The sequence below is a fragment of the Drosophila kikkawai genome, chromosome 2L, assembly GCF_030179895.1.
Source record: "Drosophila kikkawai strain 14028-0561.14 chromosome 2L, DkikHiC1v2, whole genome shotgun sequence".
NCBI lineage: Eukaryota > Metazoa > Arthropoda > Insecta > Diptera > Drosophilidae > Drosophila > Drosophila kikkawai.
In genome coordinates this window covers 4,732,395-4,754,913 of record NC_091728.1, presented here as the reverse complement: position 1 = coordinate 4,754,913, position 22,519 = coordinate 4,732,395, and the positions used below count along the sequence as shown (strand labels likewise).

The window sequence follows — 22,519 nt, the reverse complement described above, 5'->3', positions numbered from 1 at the left end:
TTCAGTTCGGTTCGGTTGAGGTCTCTGGGCGGCGTGTCTGTTGAATTTCAATTTCGCTGGCCTGTCACCCGAAAAGGCTGTGCTGGTCGGAGTTCATATGAAAAACATTACGCATACGCACGGTTGCACAATTTTAAATGGCACGCGCACAACAAGCCGCCAACAAATTTTCGCCGCCAAGCAAAATCAAACCGAGTTAAGATTTTTCTTTATCTTTTCTGTTTGACTAACCAGCCGTGTTCTCTGAGCGGCAGATTAGTTAACTACTTGACATCCCACCCCCCTGGGCCAGTCTTTGAATCAAAGTTTTCCCCGGAGAGACTGAGGAAGGAGACTGTGTCTCATGTGGCAACGCACCTGAGAACATGTATAGCGCTTGTTGTTCTCCGCGTGACTCGGGTTGTTCGGGTGATTCGCAAATAATCAAGAAAGTTTTCGTATTAATTTAAGAAAAGCCCCTACCGTGGCGTTGTCTCAATTGACCTCAATTTATTCAGGCCACGTTGGCTTCTCAGGTCTGGTCTAGGAAACTCAAAATTTGTCATGGCTTTGCAAGCGAATATTGTGCTTGGTTTGGTAAATCTGCGTAGCAGGAGTTTTTTAGAAGCCAGTATAAAAAAGGATTTAATTCAAGTTAAGTTAAGTTTTAAGTTTCTCAAAATTATGAATTTGCCCTGGCATAAACCTAATATGATATGATGATATATCAAAACTTTCCAGTATCAAATGGAATTGAATATTGCACTTTGAATATTGAAAAACATGTGTACTTACTTTTTGGCTAGCCCTAGTTAGGATTTTTCAATTCGCCCATCACTTGCTTTCCCTTTTGTTGGCATCTGCATATCTCCTTTTTCAGTTTGCACTAAAAACTTCGATGCATCCATACTGGCTCTGTATCTCAATCAAAATCAATTAACGCCCCGAACGTTGAGCTAGCGATTGTAGCCATTTCATTTCCTACCAGACACACAGATAACACCAGGCTCGCCCGGCTGTCATGTGTTTCCCCGGGCAACAAAACGCCCGGCATCAAGTCCTCCAAATGAAGCCAGAAAGCGACACAAAACAAAAAATGCCACGGCAGGATCGGCGAGGAGTCAGCAAATTGGGTGGGGAAAAAAAATGGGCAGGCGGCGGGAAAACCCTTTTGTCAACATAAATGAAATGCGCCCACAATTTCAAGTTTTGGCGAAGGCCCCAGTACTCCACTCCGACCTCACTCCGGTCGTCCTGCCACCTCCTAAAGTGTAAAATGAATGAAAAGCGAAAAGCACAATAACAACAGCGGCTGCGAAGAGTGGTTAAAGGTTGGTTAGGGTTTTCGAATGGGGTTTTCGGGTGGGCCGCCATACAAAAGAAATGAAATTCGAGTGCAGTGCAGTGCAAAAAATGACATAAGAATGCATTAAAAGCGCGCGTCAACGTTGACTGACTATGGAGTAAGGCAAAGAGACAAGGACAGGGACAAGAACAGGGACAGGGACAGGGACAAGAACAGGGACAGGGACAGGACCAGGGAGAGGGATAGGACCAGGGACAGGGACAGGACCCGGGCGAGACAGGCACAAGGAGAGCGCAGCCAGAAACTCCGAGGAAATGCTTTTCCAACAATGCAGCAGACGAGACGGCGTCAAGTTGACTTCCACATCACAGCCTCGACTCCCGCCCATTCCCCCTACCCCAAACCCGATTCCCGAAGGACGAAAACACTGCTCGCACAAAATGACAAACAGTCATACTGATTGAATAATGGTCGTAAATCGCATTGGTGACATTGCTCCAGGTGCTTTGGCGAAGGAGCATTGGAATATTCAGCGGAGTGCACAATGTTTTCAAGTAAGAGAACTTGTTTTTGGCTTTCAAAAAAAGGCTACAGGTTTGAATAAAAAGTAAAAGGGAAGTAGTATGTATAAAGTGACAATACAGTTTACGGGGTTTGAATAAAAAAAACCAGAAAGTTATACTACTCAAGAAAAATAAATAAAAGGAATTTAAAACTATGTTTTAACTTAAATTTAATCACTTTCCTCAGATAAAAATCAAAGCTGAGTTTACTTAAAATTTAATTAAATTGCAAGGACAATAAGTATACAAAAATTGATCCTAGGTTGTATGTATTAGCTTTTAAATCCTAGTGCCGTGTATTTTATACTCCAATTTATGGAGGGAGGTTGGGGGAAAAGCTTTAATTTTTTTTCTTCCAACTGCGATTTATATCAAACTTGCTCGCCCGCTCGCAAATGGATTAGAGCCGTGAGATGGTTGACAGTTTTTTTTTGGGAAAGTACCAATGGAATCGGTTGGCATTTTTGCAACGGGGACATGTTGATGTTAAATTGATTGGTGGCAATAGGATTAGACTGACACACCGTCTCCATTACGAATCGCTGTTGCACTCTCGAGGGGCAGTCACAGAGCAGGATATTCGAATGGGTTAAAAACCATTTTACAATAAGGTGATGATTAGATAAGATTCCAAGCTGTAGAGTTCTTGACAATTAATGGTTATCAATTTCAAATTATTAAATTCCTGGCATCTGCAAGACACCCTTAAAATAATTCTTCTAAATTTATTCAACTGCTTCTCGAACTCATTTATATTTCTGCATAACCCTCACACCCCCCTTCCATGACATCATTCATCACTATTAATTTTACTATGACCTAAACTTTACTTACGCGCAATTTAATTTTAGAATTCCTAATGGTCATCAAACCATTAGCACCCCAAGCCTCTCCAAATTCCACCCCAAATTAAAATGCATTTTATGCATTCGCACACACCACACCCCACAATTTGTCTAGAAATGTCTATATATGAATAGACTTTACATCCTATGGCCTTTCCTTTCCCTTAAATCAAGGCTTTCCACCCCCCTCAATGTCAACGAGAAAGGAAGCCAAATCAATAGCCACAAATTTTGACATTTGTCCAACGACCCCAACGAAATTTCTTCTCTTTCCCAGCTAAATTTGCAATTTTATGAGAAGCTGAAATCGTTATTCCTCTCTTCCCCCAGGAACGGAATTAATACATTAGACATTTAAGACCCCCAACTCGAGACCGTTCGATGTCGGGCGAGACTAACCCCCAAAGAGCAAATTGCGGACACAAAAAGATCGAATGTTGCACATAATTCGGGCCAAAGTATTTTCAACGCGTGCCGGGAAAACTAGGGTGGAAAATAGTCGCACCACCCCCCCGTTGAGCATGAAGTGTGGGGGATGGAAGTAAGTTAAATCGTAACGGCGACGACGACAATCAATTGATTTATACAAGACTACGGCGGGGGTGGGCGACTCTTTGATATTTATTTGGCAAATATTTGGTGTGGCCTCGGCCGCTGCAAGCAACATCGTTCCAAAGCTCGGATATTGGCTTAGTGCGTCCGAACTTCCTGGACTTTATTTCCACTCCATCCGCCCCAGAATTCCCACTTAATTGCCCCAGGCAGTTTGGTTTAAAACATTTGCTTTATTAAGACAATTTTTATGTTTTCATGTTTTATTTCAACTTGTTGTTTACAGCACAAATTTTGGTCTTTACGATTGCTCTTTTTACTATATAATCGAATTTTGTTTGACGTAAGCCGCTTTCTGCGGTTTAGCCAAAATGCTGGCCCAGTTTATGGCTGAAAAGTCATTTCAACAGCGGCCCAAAAATTCAAAAAGGATTAGTGCTTGTTTACCAAATATTTGCGGGATGCGTTGAATCCTTCAAATAAAGTATTTCGCGGTACAAAGTATTTGGATTTGCGAGTCTTTAAATATGACTTCGATTTATTTTTATTTATTCCTCAAAATTACAAAACATAAAAATTATTGTCAGGGCTATTTATATAATTCAAATACCAAATTTTTCTTAAACTAAATACCTCAAAATAAATATTTTTGCCCCACTGTTTTTGTATAATCTTCAGCTCACTTTCTTACTGCGACCTTTTGCCATTTTTTGTTGGTTGGTTATTTAAAAAATGTCTTATCACTTGCTTATCATTTATCTTTATTATGGCATAAGACCCTCAACAAACACGGCTTCATTTACTTTTCAACAAGGACACAAAAAATGTAAAAGTAAATAAAGAAAAGGAGAGCCGAAAACCAATGAAAGGCAACTTCCGTGTGCGTAGCCTTTTCCTTCCGCCTTCCTGCCTTCCTGCCAGCCTGCCTGCCCCATTGTCATTGAAACTTTGTGTTTTGTTTGCGGGGAAATTTGAAAAAGGCATACCGATGGGGTACCGAGAAGAGAATCAACCGAAACAAGTTTGTTATTTAGCTTTAGCACCTAGTGCTCCTTTACGTCCGGGAAAAAGGCAAGCCGGAAGCAGCGTAAACGGCTTTTTGGGGGTAAATACCTCTGGAATACCCAGACTGGTTGAGAGCTCAATCTTCACTAATTGATTGCCATTAGGCGGTGGCTTTTTTGCTCGCCTCCTGCGATCGAACTTCAATCGCATGGGGCCGAACTAGTTGGCCCACAAAGGGACGTGGGGGAAAAAAAGCAGTCGAATGGGCAAACAAACCACGAGGGCGAGGACTCAATGGCACATAAAAAAGCGATTTTAAGGCAGTCGTCTTTGAGCTCGCTTTGACAAAAGACTGTCCCAGTCCCATCCCCGTGACCACCTTTGTCCAGGATCTCGGTCCTTTGGCCTATGCAAACATATTGAACTTCCGCTTGTGTGGACTCCTCGGACATTGGGCTTTACTTAAGGTTTGCTCTTCGGATTGGCACGGAGAGCAGAGGTCTCTATTGTAGCCACTATTTACCGAGGGCCGGCGAAATATTTATTATGCCATCAAACAAAAGGCATGCGCTCCACTCAACGAGCCACTCTTTTCTCGAGAAGCACCCGCACACAAAGGATCTAGTGGCATCCTTTAAGCATAAATTTTGTCGTCCTAGGACAGCGTCAAGGTGGCTTTGGACTTTATAATAAACCTTGTGGCTTTGCAGTATCACAATGATAACATTAGTGCAGGAGACCCTTACTTGTTCAATTTTAAGTTTAAAAGTGTGGCTTAAAGATAGCTGATTTAAAAAATCAATCATTAAACAGAAATAAAGGGTATTCACAGACCACATTACGTTATATTTACAATCCTTGAGAGAATAGTAGACTCTCCTCGGTGGCCCAGCTCGCATATCAAATGGCAATAGCCAATGGCTTCTTTAATAACTTTGGGCAAAATATTTAAGGCTGACAAATATTTAAAATATTTCTTTACTTTTATTAGAAAGGTTCTTTATGCTCCAGTTTGGTTATTAACGGAGGTCTTTGTAATCAAACTGCATGAGCAGTTGGCCATTAGGCGTAATTCAATATTCTATTCAAGCTGGCCACAAAAAAAAAAAAAAGAGAAGCACAGAGCGAACAAAGGACCACATGCGAGGGTCAGACAATTACGGCTGCTCTAATATTTGCTAAAAGGTTGCAAAATTCCTTTCCCTACTTTTTGTTTTCATTTTTTGTTTTTAGTGAAACTTGAACCCTGTTTTTCCTTCATTTAGGGTTGCCATAAGGACCATTTTCGGGAATATTAACCCTGGACAGGAATATATTCAATATTATTAATTTGATTTGTTTTCTTCAAGGCTTACCTAGGCAGCTAATATGCCTTACCAACGGGTCTGCCCTAGGCATCTTGTGTGACACATTTTTGGCTAATGGATTGCGGTTCACCTAAGGTAGGTTTTAAATTTAAGTAAATTTTAAATACTGATTTATTTCACACTTTATTCTGCACGAAAATAAACTAGTCTAACCCTTTTTTTCGGCAACAAAAACTAAACTAACAATTCCTTAAGCACTATAAAATGTGTAAAGGCTTATACTTATTATCCTGAAATAATAAGCATACTTTTAAAATTTCAAAACATTCGTTTTTAAAGACTATGCTGGAAATATTCAATTTATTTTAGCTTCCTACTTCATACATTTTCTTTTGCCAGGGTATTTCCAAAACGAAAAAATGTTAGTGCAATGTTTGCATAAATTAAGCACCAAAGAGAATATCCGTTCGAGCGCGAATAATACAAATGAATTCGATTTGTGAAACAATAAAGCTCAATGCACTCTCGCTGATGGCCAATAATGACGATGGTGAGCGCCGCTGCGATTTCAAATCAAATAACATCACGTATACGCGGGGCTGTGCAACCAGTGCAAAATACTTATTTGCCTACTACGAACGTGACAAATAATGCACCGAAATTTCCATTTCCATTGTCGACCGGAAAGAGTTGATATCCCGGCATAATGCCTCACGTATCCATCTCCATATGCAGCCTGACTTCCTGCTGGGGTCCTGATAAAGTTTCGCCCATAATCCCCATTAAGACAATGACAGTCTCAAAAGTTACTTCCTTGGCATGGAACGTACGTAAGTGCCGAAATAGGCCCGAGTATATTTATTTTATTGTACACCAGAAACTCGCAAACTGGTGATGAGAGTTTGCCAAATTATTGTCATTAGTTTTCTGAATGGGAACGGCCACGCCCCCGCCGCCCTGCTCCGCATGTGTGGAGGATGCGATGAGCTTGTTAGGTCCGTATGGCCCGGGGAGGAGAGGTCTGCATCCTGTTCGGTATGGTATTTGCCAGTTAATTAGGCGATTCGGCTGGAGCCCCAGTGCTGGCGGCATCTCTTACCATCTGCCGATATCTGTTTTAGTTGTGTGTTGGCCAAAGTTTTCGGGCTAATGTCAAACATAAACAACTGGTGATGGAGGTGATTTCTGTATCGACTTTTATGAGACTTTAATGATGATGTCGGCGCTGTGTATACATGTCTGGTTGAAGGTCAAAAAAAGCTAGTAAATATTGAATTTACAATAAATATCTATATAATTTAAATATTTCAAAGTAATTTCCTTCATTTTTGTTTGCAAACACCTTGCTAATTAACTGTCCATGCCCAGAGAAATGAAACAAAAAACCCATCGGGCATATTAACACAATTTCCTATCTGCGCCCTGGTTCCACTTCCGAAGGATGCACCGTGTCCTGTCATTTCATGGCTGTGCGAACTTGAAAGTTGCTCCCAGCTGCTTTCCCCCCCCCCCCCCCTTCGTGTCACACTTTTTGCCTCTATGTCACTCGCTCACGCACAGTTTATTTTCAATTTGCTGTTATGAAAGGAGCAAAAAGGCGTTAAAAATTGATTTGCACGCTTCTGTGGCATCAGGCTTCGGGCTCAGAATGTTAATCACAACGTTAATTAATTGGTAAATTGTGTTTGTAGCTTAAATTATATCACCATCGTTTCAGGGCTTGAAATAACACAAAGTTGTCTATAAATGTGATAATACGTAATGAAATAAAGGATTAAGCTGGGTTTAATTGCAGTGAATTTACAAGCGGAGGGCCGAATTATCACAATTTATATTTATTTACTATGAAAGAGGCTTACCATAAGGGGAACGGGTTTGTAAAATGTAATGTTTGCTCTTTAAACAGGGCTTATTTCATTGCGTTATGTTTAAGTAATATTGGGAACATGATTTTTCATTGAGTTACCTTCAAAAATAATAATTTATTTACATTTATTAAAGTTAAATATTGTTAAGTTTGATCAAATGTCTCCCCTTAAAGACTTTAAGGTTATTCTTATCTTTGTAAGTGAGTCGCCTTTGACCTAATGTAAAATTACCTATCATTGGCCTCCAGTCTGAACCCTCAAATGTACTGTGAGGGACCATGTACCTTCTCAAAATGTATCTCTTTTTGTTACCTCTATGCACAACCAATTTCAATTAAGAAAAGGAAATGCCCCGCCCTTGTCATTCCTTATATTTTGCCCAGCATCTCGCATATGAGACAGCCAGCAAATATTTCCTCAGCATATTGGTCAAACAGCAATTTACTTCAATTAACTGAGAAATAGATGCACAAATGGCTTCATTTGGCTGCACTTAATTAGTCACTTGGCCAACGGTATTGCAATATTCAATAAATAGTGTGACGGGTCCAATGACAGATGGCTGCTGATTGGACTGCGCTGCCGAGGGAAGACAATGCCGACTTCCAATTAAAAGAGTAGCATTTTTGCGCAATTAATTTTCAATTAAAGTTGGCACGAAAGTTTTTTACCCCTCTGGCGGCTGGCTGAGTGCTTTTGAAAGGAAACGGAAACGTCACAATTACATAAGTAAACAAACACTCTTCAAGGAGCTGTGCGCAGCTCTTGGAACAATGTGCTACAATTTAGCATCGCCTTTGAGCTACGTCCTCAGTGCTTATTCGCCACTCGGTACAGAGAAAACAAAATGTTGCACTCTAAAAGTTTAAGTTTTATTTAGGTTTTTGTTGACAAATTAAATGAGGAATGAGGATGTGGCTTTTATGATGAAATCATAAAATATAAATCTAATGAATCTTAAACTCTAGACATCCAAATGAATACCAGCATATTACACATATATTTTTCTCCCTGTTTACACAGTACACATCGCGCCACGCCCGTGGGCGTAATAAACACTTGACCCATAAAACTCACAAGTATGTGCTCCACTCGCTCCTCCCCGAGTGCAATGAAGTCCAAGTGAAGTGCGCACGTGTGGGGGAATGGGAATGGAGCTGGGTTTCCGGCTATGCTATGCTAATTTGGCCATTTGTTTTGGCCTCTCCGGGTGACGCTGACGCTGACGGAGACGGAGATGTCGATGTGGACCTGTTCAGAAGCTGGGGTATGGCACTTGCTTTGTGCTTCACCGCTCTGCAGATTACGCGAACGCTTAACTTTGCCGTTTTGCAATTAAAACACTGAATCGGTGTGGGTTCTACTCGAATGGAACGCCGTGTAAAATGTTTTCTCATTTATTTTCAATTTCATTTAACTTTTTTCCGCCCGGCCATTTGCTCGATGTCACCGTGCACTGAGCAAGGAGCAATGTGCAATTGCGAGCGGCAGGACAAAACTTATAATTGGTTTTAGTGCTTATTTATGCCGCATTTCTTTCAAAACGAATACTCTCATTCAGCGGGAAGTGGTGAAATATAAGAAATCAGTTGTAGTTATTTATTTAAAAATCACAACTAATGTTTCTAAAATATTCAATAAAAGCCAACTATTATTTTCAGTAAATATATTTTGCTAAAATTTGTAAATCTCGTTCACAGAAACTAAAATCACTGTGGTTTCCCGGCTTCTATTTCAAAATGAAAGGCATTTATTATGGCATGAAAGTGGTAAGGGCATGTAATATTCTTCGCTTATTTAACAACAACATTCCCTCTTCATCCCCCGGACACACTAAATGCAATTACAGCATAAATCTCTGTCATTAGACCACGTTTGTAGCACTCCGGCCGAGAAACGTAGTCGAGGTCCGTTCCGAAGCCCGGTCACCTCTCACCGAAACCCACCAAGTTGAACCGTCCAGATTGCGGTTGCTGCGGCATTCACGGCGTATGAGTTATGTTTGCTTTCGCTCTGTACAAAAGTTGCATACAATGCTGAATATTTAATAAAAAACACGGGCAGCAGTTTAAGAGCTAAGCCCAACACAATAGCGAACGGATACAGAGGGGTGTGGACCGCAAAGGACTTGCACTTTTTAGATTTCACGCACGCTCCCCCGTACTAAAACATGTCGCTCGATGTTTTATTAACTCGACTCTAAGTCCCCTCGAAACACAGCGGAAAATCTCAGCTGTCAATACTTGCAGATATTAATCAGAGTAACTCCGTTGCCGTCACCACACTCACTCAACCCCGCAAATATGCGGGGCATTATACGATAGGCACATGGGAGGCATATTAAAAAAGATACGGAAGGCCTCAGGACACACACACACACACACATCAATCTGCCGCAGAAGGAATACTTCATTGACAGGTGTCGATTAAGAATTTAGTATTATTTTTGCCCTTCCGCAAAGCATATAAAAAATTTATTACACGCACGAAAACACACAAACGTGTCGCATTTGCAGACATACTCGTATCCCCACCCATTCCTGTTGGCCAACCGTGCAGCGGGGACCATCGATTGGCACTTGGAAGTGCGCTTATGTCGTGACATGTAAAATAAATCAAGCCGGGGACATGCTTCTAGCCTTCTTGACAGAAAAGATCGGAGTCAAGGTTGTTGGAGGAGAACATCAACCGTCCGTCCAGATTTCGCAGTAACAGATGAGACCACCGATGCTTTAGTGCTAAACAATTTATTTACGAGTAATATAGATCTATTCAAATTTATATTTTTTAAAGTGCTTATATTTATGTGCTTCGATTACAGGATATATAATTGAATGGTGGACTTATAAATCTAATGGTGCGTTCAGTTTGGGCAATTCATGATAGTGCTTATGGTTTCGTTAATGAATTCCTGAATATATAGCGGAGATATATTGGTTGCAGTAAGCATTTGCTTACACTTTGTAACGTACTCGCCTGGACCTTCTGTTCTACTAATTACCCCCACTATGCATCTCGTATCGCCGCATTTTACAGTCACTCCACTCCCACTGTCGCCTTGACACATTTTGGAATTTCCCTTGAGAGTCACATTGAAATCTCCATCAATATATCCCGAAATTTCGCCAATAACCTTCGAGAATCTGTTATCCTCCCAAGCAAACACCGTGGCATCACTTTCGTTCAATGGCTGGTTTTCGTAGTCATATGGCAGACAGATAACTGCCTGATTTTGCTGACGTTCCATGCGTTCTTTTAGGACAATAATACCCACATCGTATTTGTGGGTAATAGGATCATACGGCCTGAAAGAAAACGCATTTCATTTTTAGATTTAAGTATTGCCCATTGAGTGTGGAGGTTAAGTTTTTCTTTAGATTTACTTACGGATATACAAATATTCTTTTAACTGGAACCCTTTTGGCTGTTATGGATAGGTTGCCGGTTATGCCAACTGAAACGTCCGCCGTCGCGTTTTCGAATTTTGAAATACAGTGGGCTGAAGTCAACACCATATCCAGGCGGATCAGATTTCCAGTGCACTTGAAATCGAAGTTATTAGTAGTGGTGTTTCGTAAAAGAATGGGTACAACCCAGTGGGCTTCCAGGGTGCTCGTAGGACTCGCGTCCTTCATCATGGGTTGGACAACATGATTGAGGCGAGAATTGCAATCAAAATGGCAGATTTCATTCTGTGCTCGACACAGCTCCTTAAGGCCATTCCAGGTCCCATCCTCGGAACACGTTACATTGGGCCTAACAGCAGTTTTATGTGTAGATCCAGGGTAGCAATCAAATTTAACAAGTGTGCCGGGAATTAGCGATTTTTCATCCTTGCAACTAACAAAGCTATCGCCGTTAAAGCATTTCGGTTCTAATGTATACATTCCGTTTATCTGCTCCGGTGGGCAAAGTTCTGAAAGAATGAACATTTTATAGTTAAAATGAAGTATAAGCTATTGACATACGAGAGTTTTAATTAAAATAAAAAATAAAATGAAAACATAATCCATTTATGCTTAATACTTACTAACGCAACGAGGATGGAAGTCTTTAATGCTCCATTGTTTATTATCCTTGCATCTAATCGTATTGCCGGATAAATGATATGGCAGAAACTCGTATCCTTCGCGGCATTCAAATTTCACCTTGAGATTATTGAGTGGCGGTAAAACGGTTTTTTTATGACCCAAAATTTTCATGGTCTCGGAGTCGTAATAATTAATGGGACAGCCGTTAGTTCCATTTGTGTCTGGATCGAGGTTGATCCGGATGGGTTTGCAGGAGGGGAGCTCGTGGTGCCAGCTGCCGTCGTTCTTGCACACATTCCAGGAGATCTGGTTGGAGTTCCAGCACTCCATCTCCGCCGGCTGATTGGCGTAAACAAAGCGCTTGGAGTGGCTCTCTATGAACTTTGTGTTTTTGGTGAACTTGCGATCTTGCGGCTCGTAGCAGACCTTCGGCTCGACCGCTACCCAGTTCTCCGTGCCCTTGCAGACGGAGGGCAGCTCATCGGTGCCATCCAGGCAGTCCATGTGATTATTGCACAACGAATCTTTATCGAGTATTTGTCCATTGCCGCACCGAAAGCACCCTATACACTCTTCTATGCAGAACTCCAGGGACTCGTCCAAGCCGTTGCTGCAGTCGATCTCGTGATTGCACAATTTGTACTCTGGCACGCACTCTCCCGGAAGGCACTCGATGGAGTCCCTGTCAAGCATAATATTTTACATTTTTGAAACAATACAATTTTTGTTTAATTCCTACTCATCTGCGCAATTGCCTCGATATCTGGAAAGCCATTCGTTGTTGGCGCATAGTTTCGGTAGCTCATCAGTTCCATCCAGACAATCAACTATGCGGTTGCAAAAGAACCTTGGTGATGTTACCTCTGCCCCGTTGGCACAGTGGGTCTCTTCATGCTCTGTATTTGAGCCCTTACATACCGTGAATGATTCATCGCTGCCGTTCGGACAATCTGGCTTTAAATCGCAAATATCGTTAAGGGATATACAGCTGTCGTCTTCCACACACTGGTGCTCTTCGTCACTGCATTTTTCAGAATACCCAAAAGCTAGTATCAAAATTAAAACAGCCACCACTGAGCGAGAAGACATTCTTGATCGGTCTAAAGCCAAAACTCTACTGAAAGCAGTCGATAAAATTGAGAAATATACATACATATTTACACATATATGTACATTCATATATATAGTATTTAAGTTCGTATTGGTTTACTCGAGATTTTTCTTTTATATACATAAAAATGTTTACGATAAGGAACAACAAATATTTTATAGAAATAAAGCAGATAAAATTATGGACTATGAATATTTTGCAAACGGAAATAACTATCTTGGAATGTTTACATATTTAAATATAAATGTATTATTTTCAAAGTGGTGTTGTGTTACCAACGCCCTATACCTGATAATGATTTGCAATGTTCTTCACAGTCGAAAAGTTCACAAAATTCAGAAGCAGTGTTTCGGTTTTATAATATCGTAGAATTTAATTTATAAATATATAGTTACTATTCAGTTAATAGTTTGTAAGAAAGTGCTGATTTCCTATTTAAGGAAGTCTCCTATATATTTATATTTTACTTAATATTTTTAGCTTCATCTCCTCAGATACGGCATACATATACCTTAGGATTTCTGTGTATTTTGTTTTCCTTTTGCGGGCCAGACCAAAAATATGTGCACACAAACGAGCACATACTCCAGTATTTTGCATACTTACCTTAGTTTAATCCAAAATGTAACCACATTTCTGTACTTTGTGTAACTTCATAAAAATGAAAATTTACAGCGAATATCCTTTATGCTCATATGCTTTGCAGTAACTTCCCCGGCAGCAAAAACAGTATCTGGAGCAACAAGAAAATGCGATAAACGCTGCTCAGCTCGTTTCCCTCCCAGCTCCCTCGTTGCATCAACTTTTGTGGCTTCTGGAGAAGCGTGGAGCTGTTGCCCCCTGCCGACTTTGTTGCATCACAATGCCAAGGGCGGCGGCGGAAGGGTTGAAGCTGAATGCTGATTAGGTGTTGAGCGATTACGTGAAATGTTTACGCATTTTCTGAAATGGGTTAAAAGAGCTTCTGTGGGAGCTGCCAGCGAAGTTTCGTGCATGTTCAGCCACATAAAATCCAAAGTTCGTGCCAATGTCTGAAAGCCATAATACGAAGGATTCAAAATGGAGTCTGGCTATTTATATACGGATAGAGACACATTGGGTAAAATGATATACCAAATTGAATCCAGGGTAATATGATAATTAGCACTAATTGCTGGAGAATAAGTTGTAAAAGTTTCGATGAAATCTACGTATTCAGCGCTTTAAAAGGGAGTCATATGAGAGATCACAAAGGGCCTTGGATTTGAATCAAAAATCTATCAAATCTCAGCCAAAAATGCATTAATTTCAGTTTGGAAAACTTTCCTATGCTAGTTTTTTCTGACTTAACAAATCTGCATAATTAAAAAAAAATTAAAATTTTTGGTCATTTTAGAGAATTTTAATGATGTAACCCCTTATCAAATTTTCACAAATTTTGAGAAAATTTTATTTTCTTTGATTGATGGCTAGAAAGAAGCGCCTGTTAATGCTGATCAAGAATATATATGATTTATAGGGTCGGAAATGATTCCTTCACTGCTTTGCTAGCTTTTGACTGAAATTATAATACCCTGCAATGGTATAAAAAAGATATATGAATATAGCACACTTTAAAGTTCAAAGGAGTGTTAGCTTTTTCTTACAATTACTAAACATTCATAATAATGCGTAAATGCCGTTAACAAGAAAAATATAATTTATTTTATGCAAAAATGCCGCTTAACATGGTGAAAGAAAAGGAACAATGGCACCTTGACTCCAAAAATTCCTATAGGATTTTGACGAAAAATAACTTGCAAAACAACGAGCAAGTTGAAAAAGGTCAACACAAGTAACCAATCTCAATTAAAGAATGTATTGCCATGAACATTTTTAATGCTACGCTCACTTTCTCAAGTTGCGAATTTCATACAAATTTAATTAAAGTATTTTCGGGTAGTTCTGTGCAGGCAAGTGGAGAGAATCAAAGAGATTTATTTACCAAGCGTAAATTTATTTTCGTTTCCCCCACTTAATGACTTTATGCTGGCAGCGCCACCGTTTCTCAGACTGCGGAAGACATAACATATGTCGCCTCCGCAAACTCACACTCTCGAGCATCCTGCGAGCGGCAGTCGGGCTCCTTGAAGCGGTGTCTTAAATAAAGGTGCCACCGACTTCACTTTCGCCCTTCAAAAAATACATACACACCCCGCGACACCCGACTCGAATGTAAGTAGAGAGCTGGAGCTTCTTGACTTGCTCAGTTTCGTGGGGGGGAACAACAACAAGTTGTATAATTTCCTTTTCTTTACATTACAATTTCACTAGGGTTTTTGTTAAACGCATCTTCCCGCATCTACCGTTCAGCATCAAGCATCCTGCACACACAAACAGCAAGTTTGTATAAATATCCTTAGCTCCAGCGCCTGGCACGTATGAGGCTTAAGATACTTAAGGAGCATGTAATGCGAGTCCTTGCCAGCTCTTCCTCTCGCCCTCTCGCTGGAAAATGCAATTTTCACCTTGCATTGTCTGTTGCGTGCCAAGTAATTATTTTTCCCCCTCCTTGGCAGCCACTGCGAAAAATTACGAAATTACAAACATTTTCAGCTGCTCGTCCTTTCGATTCGGATGGCACTGTGTGTGTGCCTTGGAGTGCTTATATATTGAGTCTTATAGCATTGGTTTGCTTTTATTAATTTGCCTCGAGTCGGAAATGAAATATAAGCAGGGAAGCGTGCAATTGTTTCGTTTGAGGCGAACACAATTACATTTATTCCATAATAATGAGTAAATAAAATAGAAATTTACCTAAATCCAACAACGTCTTGGCCACACAGTTCTCGGCTTGAATCAAAGACTGAAAGGATTGAGGAAAGCCGGCAGTGGGCAGTGGCCAGAATAATTAAGATTGCCATTCGTTGCTCGCCTTCTGGTGGTTTATTTTCGCACATGCTTCAGGTGGCAATGAATTTTTGGTGCGTGGCTTGATTGTAAACTGGAGCATAAAAATGTTTTTTTCAAAATCCACACTACCTCGTCCAGTTCTTATGCTATAGCAACTGCATGCGCCTCGTGCAGTATATATATTTTGTGTTAAAAATGCATTTATTGTTATACCCACACACACACACATGTGGGTGCGGAGTGTGTGTGCATATTCCTGAGTAATTCCGGTTGGCGTTCGTCAGTATATTTGCGGTAAATGAAAAATGCAAGCGGTGTGCAAATACATACAATATATGTGCATATAATGGTATTCCCGCCGCAATGCCGTCGCGACGTCACTCTGCCAGTTGTTGCGTAATGACATTGACATGCTGCATGCTGTTGGCATACTTCTGTTGCTGTGCCTTTGCCCGCCACTATTTAAAATCCCTGAAAATGCACATCATTAGGAAAGGTGAGGCAAGGAAGCTCCATCTTCAGTTAAAGGTGCTCCTTCTGCCGCCTCAGCTCAACAAGTAGACTCCAGATGACACGGGCTCTTCTTTGAGATCTCCTCGGGCATCTGCCTTTTAATGAGCAGCGGCAAATGGCTTGCAGAGCATTTAAATAATTGATTATTTTGGTTTCGACAGTAACAGAGTTTAGCTCAGTTCCGAAAAGGAGTATTGGAATTTCTTGGGGAAAACTAAATATAGGTTACTTACTTACTTACCCATGTTATGTGAGTTTTCCTCTAGTTTACTTTGAAATGTCCCAGCAACTTTGACCCTTAAAGGTAAAGTTGTAATATTTCAGCAGAGTAATGAATTATTGTTCTCCAAAAGGATCCGTATACTTCCAGAATCTCAACCTAAAACTAAACAAAAGCCCAATTTACTTACCATCAAACAATGCCATGCACTTAGGTCAAAGTCACTAAGCGAATCTTTACGCTTATTTGCATTCATTTCAACAAAATTCAATGGCAAACAAAACAGTGCGTGAATTTGAGGAAAATTTGATTCGTTGGTCACCCATAATTCATGCTTGAGGCAATTTGAATGCCCCAATAATAAGCGCAAATGCCACAAGTTTCGTCTTACTTGACTTTTATTGACTTACCGGGGCGGTGGTCTCGGGGGTCTCGGTTGTGATTTTGTGTGATTATAAATTAAATAAGTTCCAGGCCGCTGTGAATAATTTGTCCATTACATTTTGAAGGTTGTCTGCAGTGTACGTCCTGCCAGACTTTCCTTGAAATTGTTTAAGATTCGATTTCGTTGGAAGATGCGAGGGGTCAATCAATAAATTACCGAGAGCCTGGGCCCAAGCCGGTGAAGCAGGTATTAATTTAACATTCAGTCGGGGATACGGGGCGTATGCGTTATCGGGCTATTATCAATACATTGAACTCTTGGGGCAGCCTTGGAGTCTGCCGCAATCCTTCGGTCATTGCGCATAAATATAACAACGCTCGGGTATTTTTCCTTCACTCGCTCATTTCGCAGCATTTTTATTCAGTTTTGCATGTCTGAGACATGTCTTTGGAGGGCTCTGGCGCTGATTTAAATTCCTAAAAGGCTCTTACTAGGAGGCACTGTGGGGCTCACAAAGTGTTTGCCATAACATTATTCTAAAGAGAAGTTTTCTGGTATTTTTTTTTTTGATGAAACTGAAGAAAAGGATTTCTTAAAAATAGTTTATTGGTACTTTAAGGTACCTTTAACAGTTTGATTTTTATGAAAAAGACTAGGTATTAGTTGCTGTCTAAATAAATAAGGCAGGATATTCATATTAGCTCAGCTAAAAATCCTAAAATATATCTTTACCCACGGTGCTTCGCTACTTAAGTCGTCCTTGCAACTAGGCACGTTTTGTTATGCTTAGTTTGGGCACTCGGAATGGCGATGTCTGGCCCGGCTTATAACAGTTCAATGCTTCCCATTTGATATGGGTTTAATTTGCTTGTTGCACTTTCTGGCGGACAATTGCTTATTCCCGGGATTCCTCTGGGAGCCGCAACTGCGGCGTGTCCCCGACAGCTGGTCAGGTTCGGGCAGCTGTGTGGCCTTTTGGCCAGTTGGACACACCTTGGCTCTCGCTTATTAGTTGCCCAACCGGGCTTTGCGTATTAGTGTCAGCCCCAATGCCATGGCATTTGTGCTGCGGCCAGTGGAGCAGTCCGCAGCAGAAGCTAATGGAGGAATCAGGTCGGCTTCACCGCCAATTCCCCTGTCAGTTGCACGACGAGAGCTCCTTGGCTTCGTCGGGAAGTCGCCTCTCGTAAACGTTGAATTATACATATTTCATGAGACTCCTCTGCTGGTGGACAGGGGAGAAAATTGCTTAAAAAAAGGATGCAAGTTCATGTGACACCCCAGCAGGAATAGTTTAAGTTGTGGTTCTTGTAAGTAATTGAGGAAACAATAGCCAATATCTGGAATTTATATGGGTTCTTTTCGTATATAATTGACCTTCTATTAAAATTTAATGGCAAAGAAATATGCATTCTATCTTATTTGAATTTCAAAGTGTAAAATCAATTTAAAAATTCCCCTTTTTTTACTCAACCACAAACTCTTGGGCAGATTCAAGTTCAGCTAGCGTAAGTGCAAGTAATCAAGATCATACTGAAAGTGAAATCAATTTCAGGTGATGGACTCTGCCGTGCCCTGAAGTAGAGTTTATTGTATTTTCTAGCGCATTTTCTCCTTTTTCTCTTGGTTTTGGCATATTGAATGAGGCCGAAATCCTTCTTTTGTATCGGCCGCATGTGGCCATGCGTTCTGTGTACGTTTATAAATATTGAAATAGATGTCAATAACATTTTCACACGCTGTGTGCCTCAGGCCCAGAACCCACCTTCCGACCTGCTAGCACCCCGGGATAAATGGAGGCCCAGAGACATTTGGGCCTCGTGCGTGTCGCACCCAAAAATCTGTTAATAATGATGCTTGACATATGTAGGCAGTTGGCTGTAAGTCGAGGGCAAACAAAATGGAAGCCAACCGAAAGCTGACGCATTTGTGCGTGTGAAATATGTTTTGTCAACTTATTAAATATGCTCACTTCCAAGCCTCTCCTTTTTGGGAATTTGATTTGTCTGCTTTTTTGCTGCGGCTTTCAATACGTGCCTGGGCATTTCAATGGCGGGGACGGAGCGGCATAAACAAATGCGGCCTGGCTTTTGGGGGCCCCGGGTCTAATGTGGTCGAATTGATGGTGATGAAATTATAAGGTGTGTGAGGCTGGGGGCGTGATTGAGTTATATTGGCATCGAATTGAAATGAATTATGTCAGCAAAACATATTGATGGAGCCTTTGCTGGCAGTTGAGTCATAAAAAACTCTTTGCTCGGCAGAGATTTCAGCGCCCAAAAGCCACAGGCAAATGGTTTATTACTCCTTTGGAATTTAGTTGTTATATTACTTAAAATGTTTTGATATATATTAGGACAACCAAGTTAATTTATCTAATTTAAGAAAAACGAAACAGAAAGCACTTGACTCTTGACAAGTTCCAAAGGAAACAAAAACTGGGTTCGGTGACTAAAATCATCAACTGAGTCCCACATATTGCCACAGGACATTTGTCTGATGGAATGACCAGCGTTTTAGAGTCCTGTCCGGCTTTGCCTTTCCATTCAACTGCCATGTTTATTGTCAGTTGAAGGCAATAGCAGCGGAGAAAGCTCTATATTCTACCGCACTTATTTTTATTTAGCCAAAGAAAAACAAAAAATGTAGTTAGGCGAATTCAAGCTCTTGTCGACAGACCAATCTTCAAATACCCTTTAAAACGGCTGCCTAAAAAATACTTCTAAATAATAAGTACTAAGATGGATGTATCTGAAACAAAAGAATCCATAGATTCGTGGCAAAAATTTTGCTTTTCTTTAAATATTTTTTATGGAAACGATCTACAGTTAGTTTGAATTTCCAGGTTGCCAATAAGGGGATCCACATGAATTCGTCACAACTTCTTTCAGGATATAAAATGGTACAGAAAAACAGAGTGAGACTCGGAGAAAAAGGTACTTTATCTGTGACTGTCGAGCAGACCGTTGTGGTGTATCCTCTCAGGTCGCCTGGCCGTATTTACAGGTAAAACCCCATTGAGATGTGGCCCGTGTTTTGTTTGTGAACAATCTGCTTTTTGTTTTCGCCGTCTCGTTGGCGCCCGGCAACAGAAAGAGGCGACATCAGCAGGGGACGAGAACAAAAGCGCAACTTCATTTTAATGGAGTAGACAACGTCAGCCATGGCGACGCAAAACAGGCGCCACACTCTCACAGATGTCACGCCCCCAAACGCCCCAACGCCCCAAACGCCCCTTTTGGCCACATGGCAGGCGAACGCTGCTCTGCGTGCGTGCTGTTGACGGGACTTTCCTTTGCCGTGTTTAATTGTGGCATTAAATTTTAGTATTGGCAGTCATAACCTTTAGCCACCTTCGTTTTATAACCGACGTTTTGTGGGAATATTTCGCATTATAGCGAAAATTGGACAGCGATTGTTATGTTATAAGCCACGGGGAGTTGGCATACCGATTGTGAAGATAAAGAGTTAAGTTTTGGTAGTAGACGAGAATGTGGTAGTCAGGGTCATATGCCGAATCTACTTCCCAGTTTGTGGTAGCTGTAAAAAGGTATCATAAATATCATTACATAACTAACTATTGGTTAACTTATTACATTCAGATGCATACCATTTTTTTCAATAATTCTATTAGCTAAACTTATTGTGCATTTGCCCCAGATTTCATGTATTTCAATCACCAATACCTTTAGGTAATGCATTTTCACTGTAGACCCAACAAACGCAAGGATTTCCCCTAGATGCCGGCTGTCCATTTGGCAACCCAGATTTCCTGGGGGTCTTCGCCTTGCGGATGATGCAAATGTAAAAGCCTGGCCGAAATCATTGCACCTCCATCTCGTATTTTGGCGATGGGGTATAGTGTCATTAACAAAGCCCACATAGGTGAACCATGGCACCACCCGCAGCCATCGAAATCACCTAGCCTAAGGGTCACACTGAGGAAAAATAGGCCAGACAAGTTTCAATTAAGAGAAACATAAAACAAGAGTTATAGAGCTCAGAGACCCAAGAATGTCCCTTATCTATTATTTTGAAAAAAGGAAAATTATTCAATTCAATCTTAAAATAATTTTAGGTAACCCCAGGCACTAAACTTATTTACATAATCTGTTGCCAGTTTTTTTGTAGTGCACATTCCAGTTCTCCAGCCGCGCCAACATAATTGATGAGTTTCGCTCTAAGCAAGGAGCGATGTCGACATCGGTTTTGGTGGCCGGGGCTTCCTGAGAGCGGTGTTTGTATGTTTGCGGTCACCTTTCACAGATGCGCACACAGATACACATGCCCGCACTTCCCGAAGCTGTGTGCCTGTGTATGTGTGTGTGTGGGCGTACGTGTTAGTAAATTGGCTTATTTTGTCGACAGCTTAAGTCCCTCGGGTATTTATTGAAATTTAGTTGAAAATAGCAAAACACTTAAGTTGGCATTTCTGGACCATTTGATGATAAATGATGTATTTACATAGTTAGATGGGATTACTATTAAATCCTGATATAGCCACAACAACTACTTCAACTGAAAGAAGGGCAATAAAGCCTAGAATACAATTTAACACAGAAATAAGATTATACAGATTATAAATATATTAAGCAGGGAACGCAAATAAGAATTATGAGTAATGTAAAAATGAATAAATAACGAATAACTTTTATTGTAAAAATGAAAAGTTCAATTGCAATAACTCTTTTGGAAACAACTGCTCTAGATACTATATAAAATAAAGTTATTAAAAATTAATTAAAATACACAAAAAAATAAAACAATTAAAAAACATCGCTTTGCTTCCAGCCTCACTGCCGCTGGCCTCGGGCATGGCATTGTCCACTCGGGGCAGCCGTTTGTTCACCTTGCATTTGTGGACCATGGCTCTGCCCATGGCATCGGCGGCAAAGGATCTCAGCTGCTTGGCGGAGTCGAGGCCACAGAGCAGGGCTGCCCGCGTGTAGTAGCAATCAAGGACATCGTTGTAGATGTGGCACACCTTAGTTTCGTTTTGACGCTCGTACCAGTCCGCCGGAGCCTCGCACTCGATCATGTCCGTGCGCAGTTCCCGGAGGCAGCTATGCGAGTTCTGCAGCCCGGTGCAGCGCTTCCAGTTGCTGCCGTCCCCTCCGGCACAGACCTCCGTCCGGAAGTAGCGCAAGCCGTCAGCCAGGCGACCGTACAAGTTGTCCGGCGCCAGGACACAATTCTCCATGGAGCTCTTGATTTTGTCCAGCACGTCGCTGATCTCGGCACAGGAATCTGTGAGCGAGGGCTGCGACAGCAGCAGGACAATCCTCTCCGGACTCACCACATAGAGACGGGCCAGCTGCTGCAGCACTGGATTGTCGTTGCACAGGTCAGTCTTTGGTTCCGGTACGAGAGTGGTTGAGCTCCTGAACTCGTAACCAGGCGGACATGTGATCTTGTTCCTGCCGCCGTGTCGACTCGAGTGAGGCTCTAACCCATAGCGCTGGAAGTACCAGGGAAACCATATCGCCTGACCCGTCTCCAGGTGGCTGAGCAGCTGCAGCAATAGCAGCAGGGCTGTCCACTTTTTCGCCATAGCTTGAAATTTGAGTTTGTGATTTGCTTGAAATAGGAAAGATGGGAAGAGAGAGGTTTCTCCATGTGAACTGTGCTCAATATATACTATTTTAATAAAATATATTTTATCTTTGGGATACCTATAACTGCTCCATTTTGTGCACTAATCCACTAAGTTTCTTTGACGACTTCTTGGTTACCTTCTTAATAATACACAATAAGCTCTCGCTTGAGGAGCTCCTTTCGTCCTTCTTTCATTCATTTTTTTTCTGCTTGCGAAATTATCACAGAAATTGCACCATGCAACTGTTGTAACCACTGTTAACCGACAACTGGCACCATAAATTGTGAAATTTAAAATGAAATCCTTGCCTTTCATGCTGTCCATTGGGATCTCCACTCAACTGGGGACCCCATCCAGCGCGGAGTCG

At 41.3% G+C, this 22,519-nt stretch overlaps 2 protein-coding genes across 2 annotated transcripts; both read right to left on the bottom strand.

Annotated features, from left to right (window-relative positions):
- Positions 1-10,202: 10,202 nt before the first annotated feature.
- Positions 10,203-12,556, bottom strand: LOC108075827 (modular serine protease-like). Its single transcript, XM_017168398.3, has 4 exons — positions 12,196-12,556; positions 11,456-12,138; positions 10,813-11,341; positions 10,203-10,730 (listed from the first exon to the last, which is right to left on the bottom strand). Exons 1-4 carry the CDS (start codon positions 12,543-12,545, stop codon positions 10,289-10,291), a joined length of 2,004 nt encoding a protein of 667 aa, XP_017023887.2. The 5' UTR covers positions 12,546-12,556; the 3' UTR covers positions 10,203-10,288.
- An 8,709-nt stretch (positions 12,557-21,265) lies between these two features.
- Positions 21,266-22,176, bottom strand: LOC121502422 (uncharacterized). Its single transcript, XM_041775947.2, has one exon. The coding sequence runs from the start codon at positions 22,105-22,107 to the stop codon at positions 21,286-21,288; it is 822 nt and encodes a 273-aa protein (XP_041631881.1). The 5' UTR covers positions 22,108-22,176; the 3' UTR covers positions 21,266-21,285.
- Between the last annotated feature and the right edge of the window lie 343 nt (positions 22,177-22,519).

Excerpts from the sequence above, each read along its gene's own strand:
- LOC121502422 (XM_041775947.2), bottom strand. The coding sequence starts at position 22,107 with ATGGCGAAAAAGTGGACAGCCCTGCTGCTATTGCTGCAGCTGCTCAGC.
- LOC108075827 (XM_017168398.3), bottom strand. The coding sequence starts at position 12,545 with ATGTCTTCTCGCTCAGTGGTGGCTGTTTTAATTTTGATACTAGCTTTT. Across the intron at positions 11,342-11,455 it reads CTTCCATCCTCGTTGCGTTA|AACTTTGCCCACCGGAGCAG; the intron begins GTAAGTATTAAG and ends TCATTCTTTCAG. Across the intron at positions 10,731-10,812 it reads AAAAGAATATTTGTATATCC|GCCGTATGATCCTATTACCC; the intron begins GTAAGTAAATCT and ends GTTTTCTTTCAG.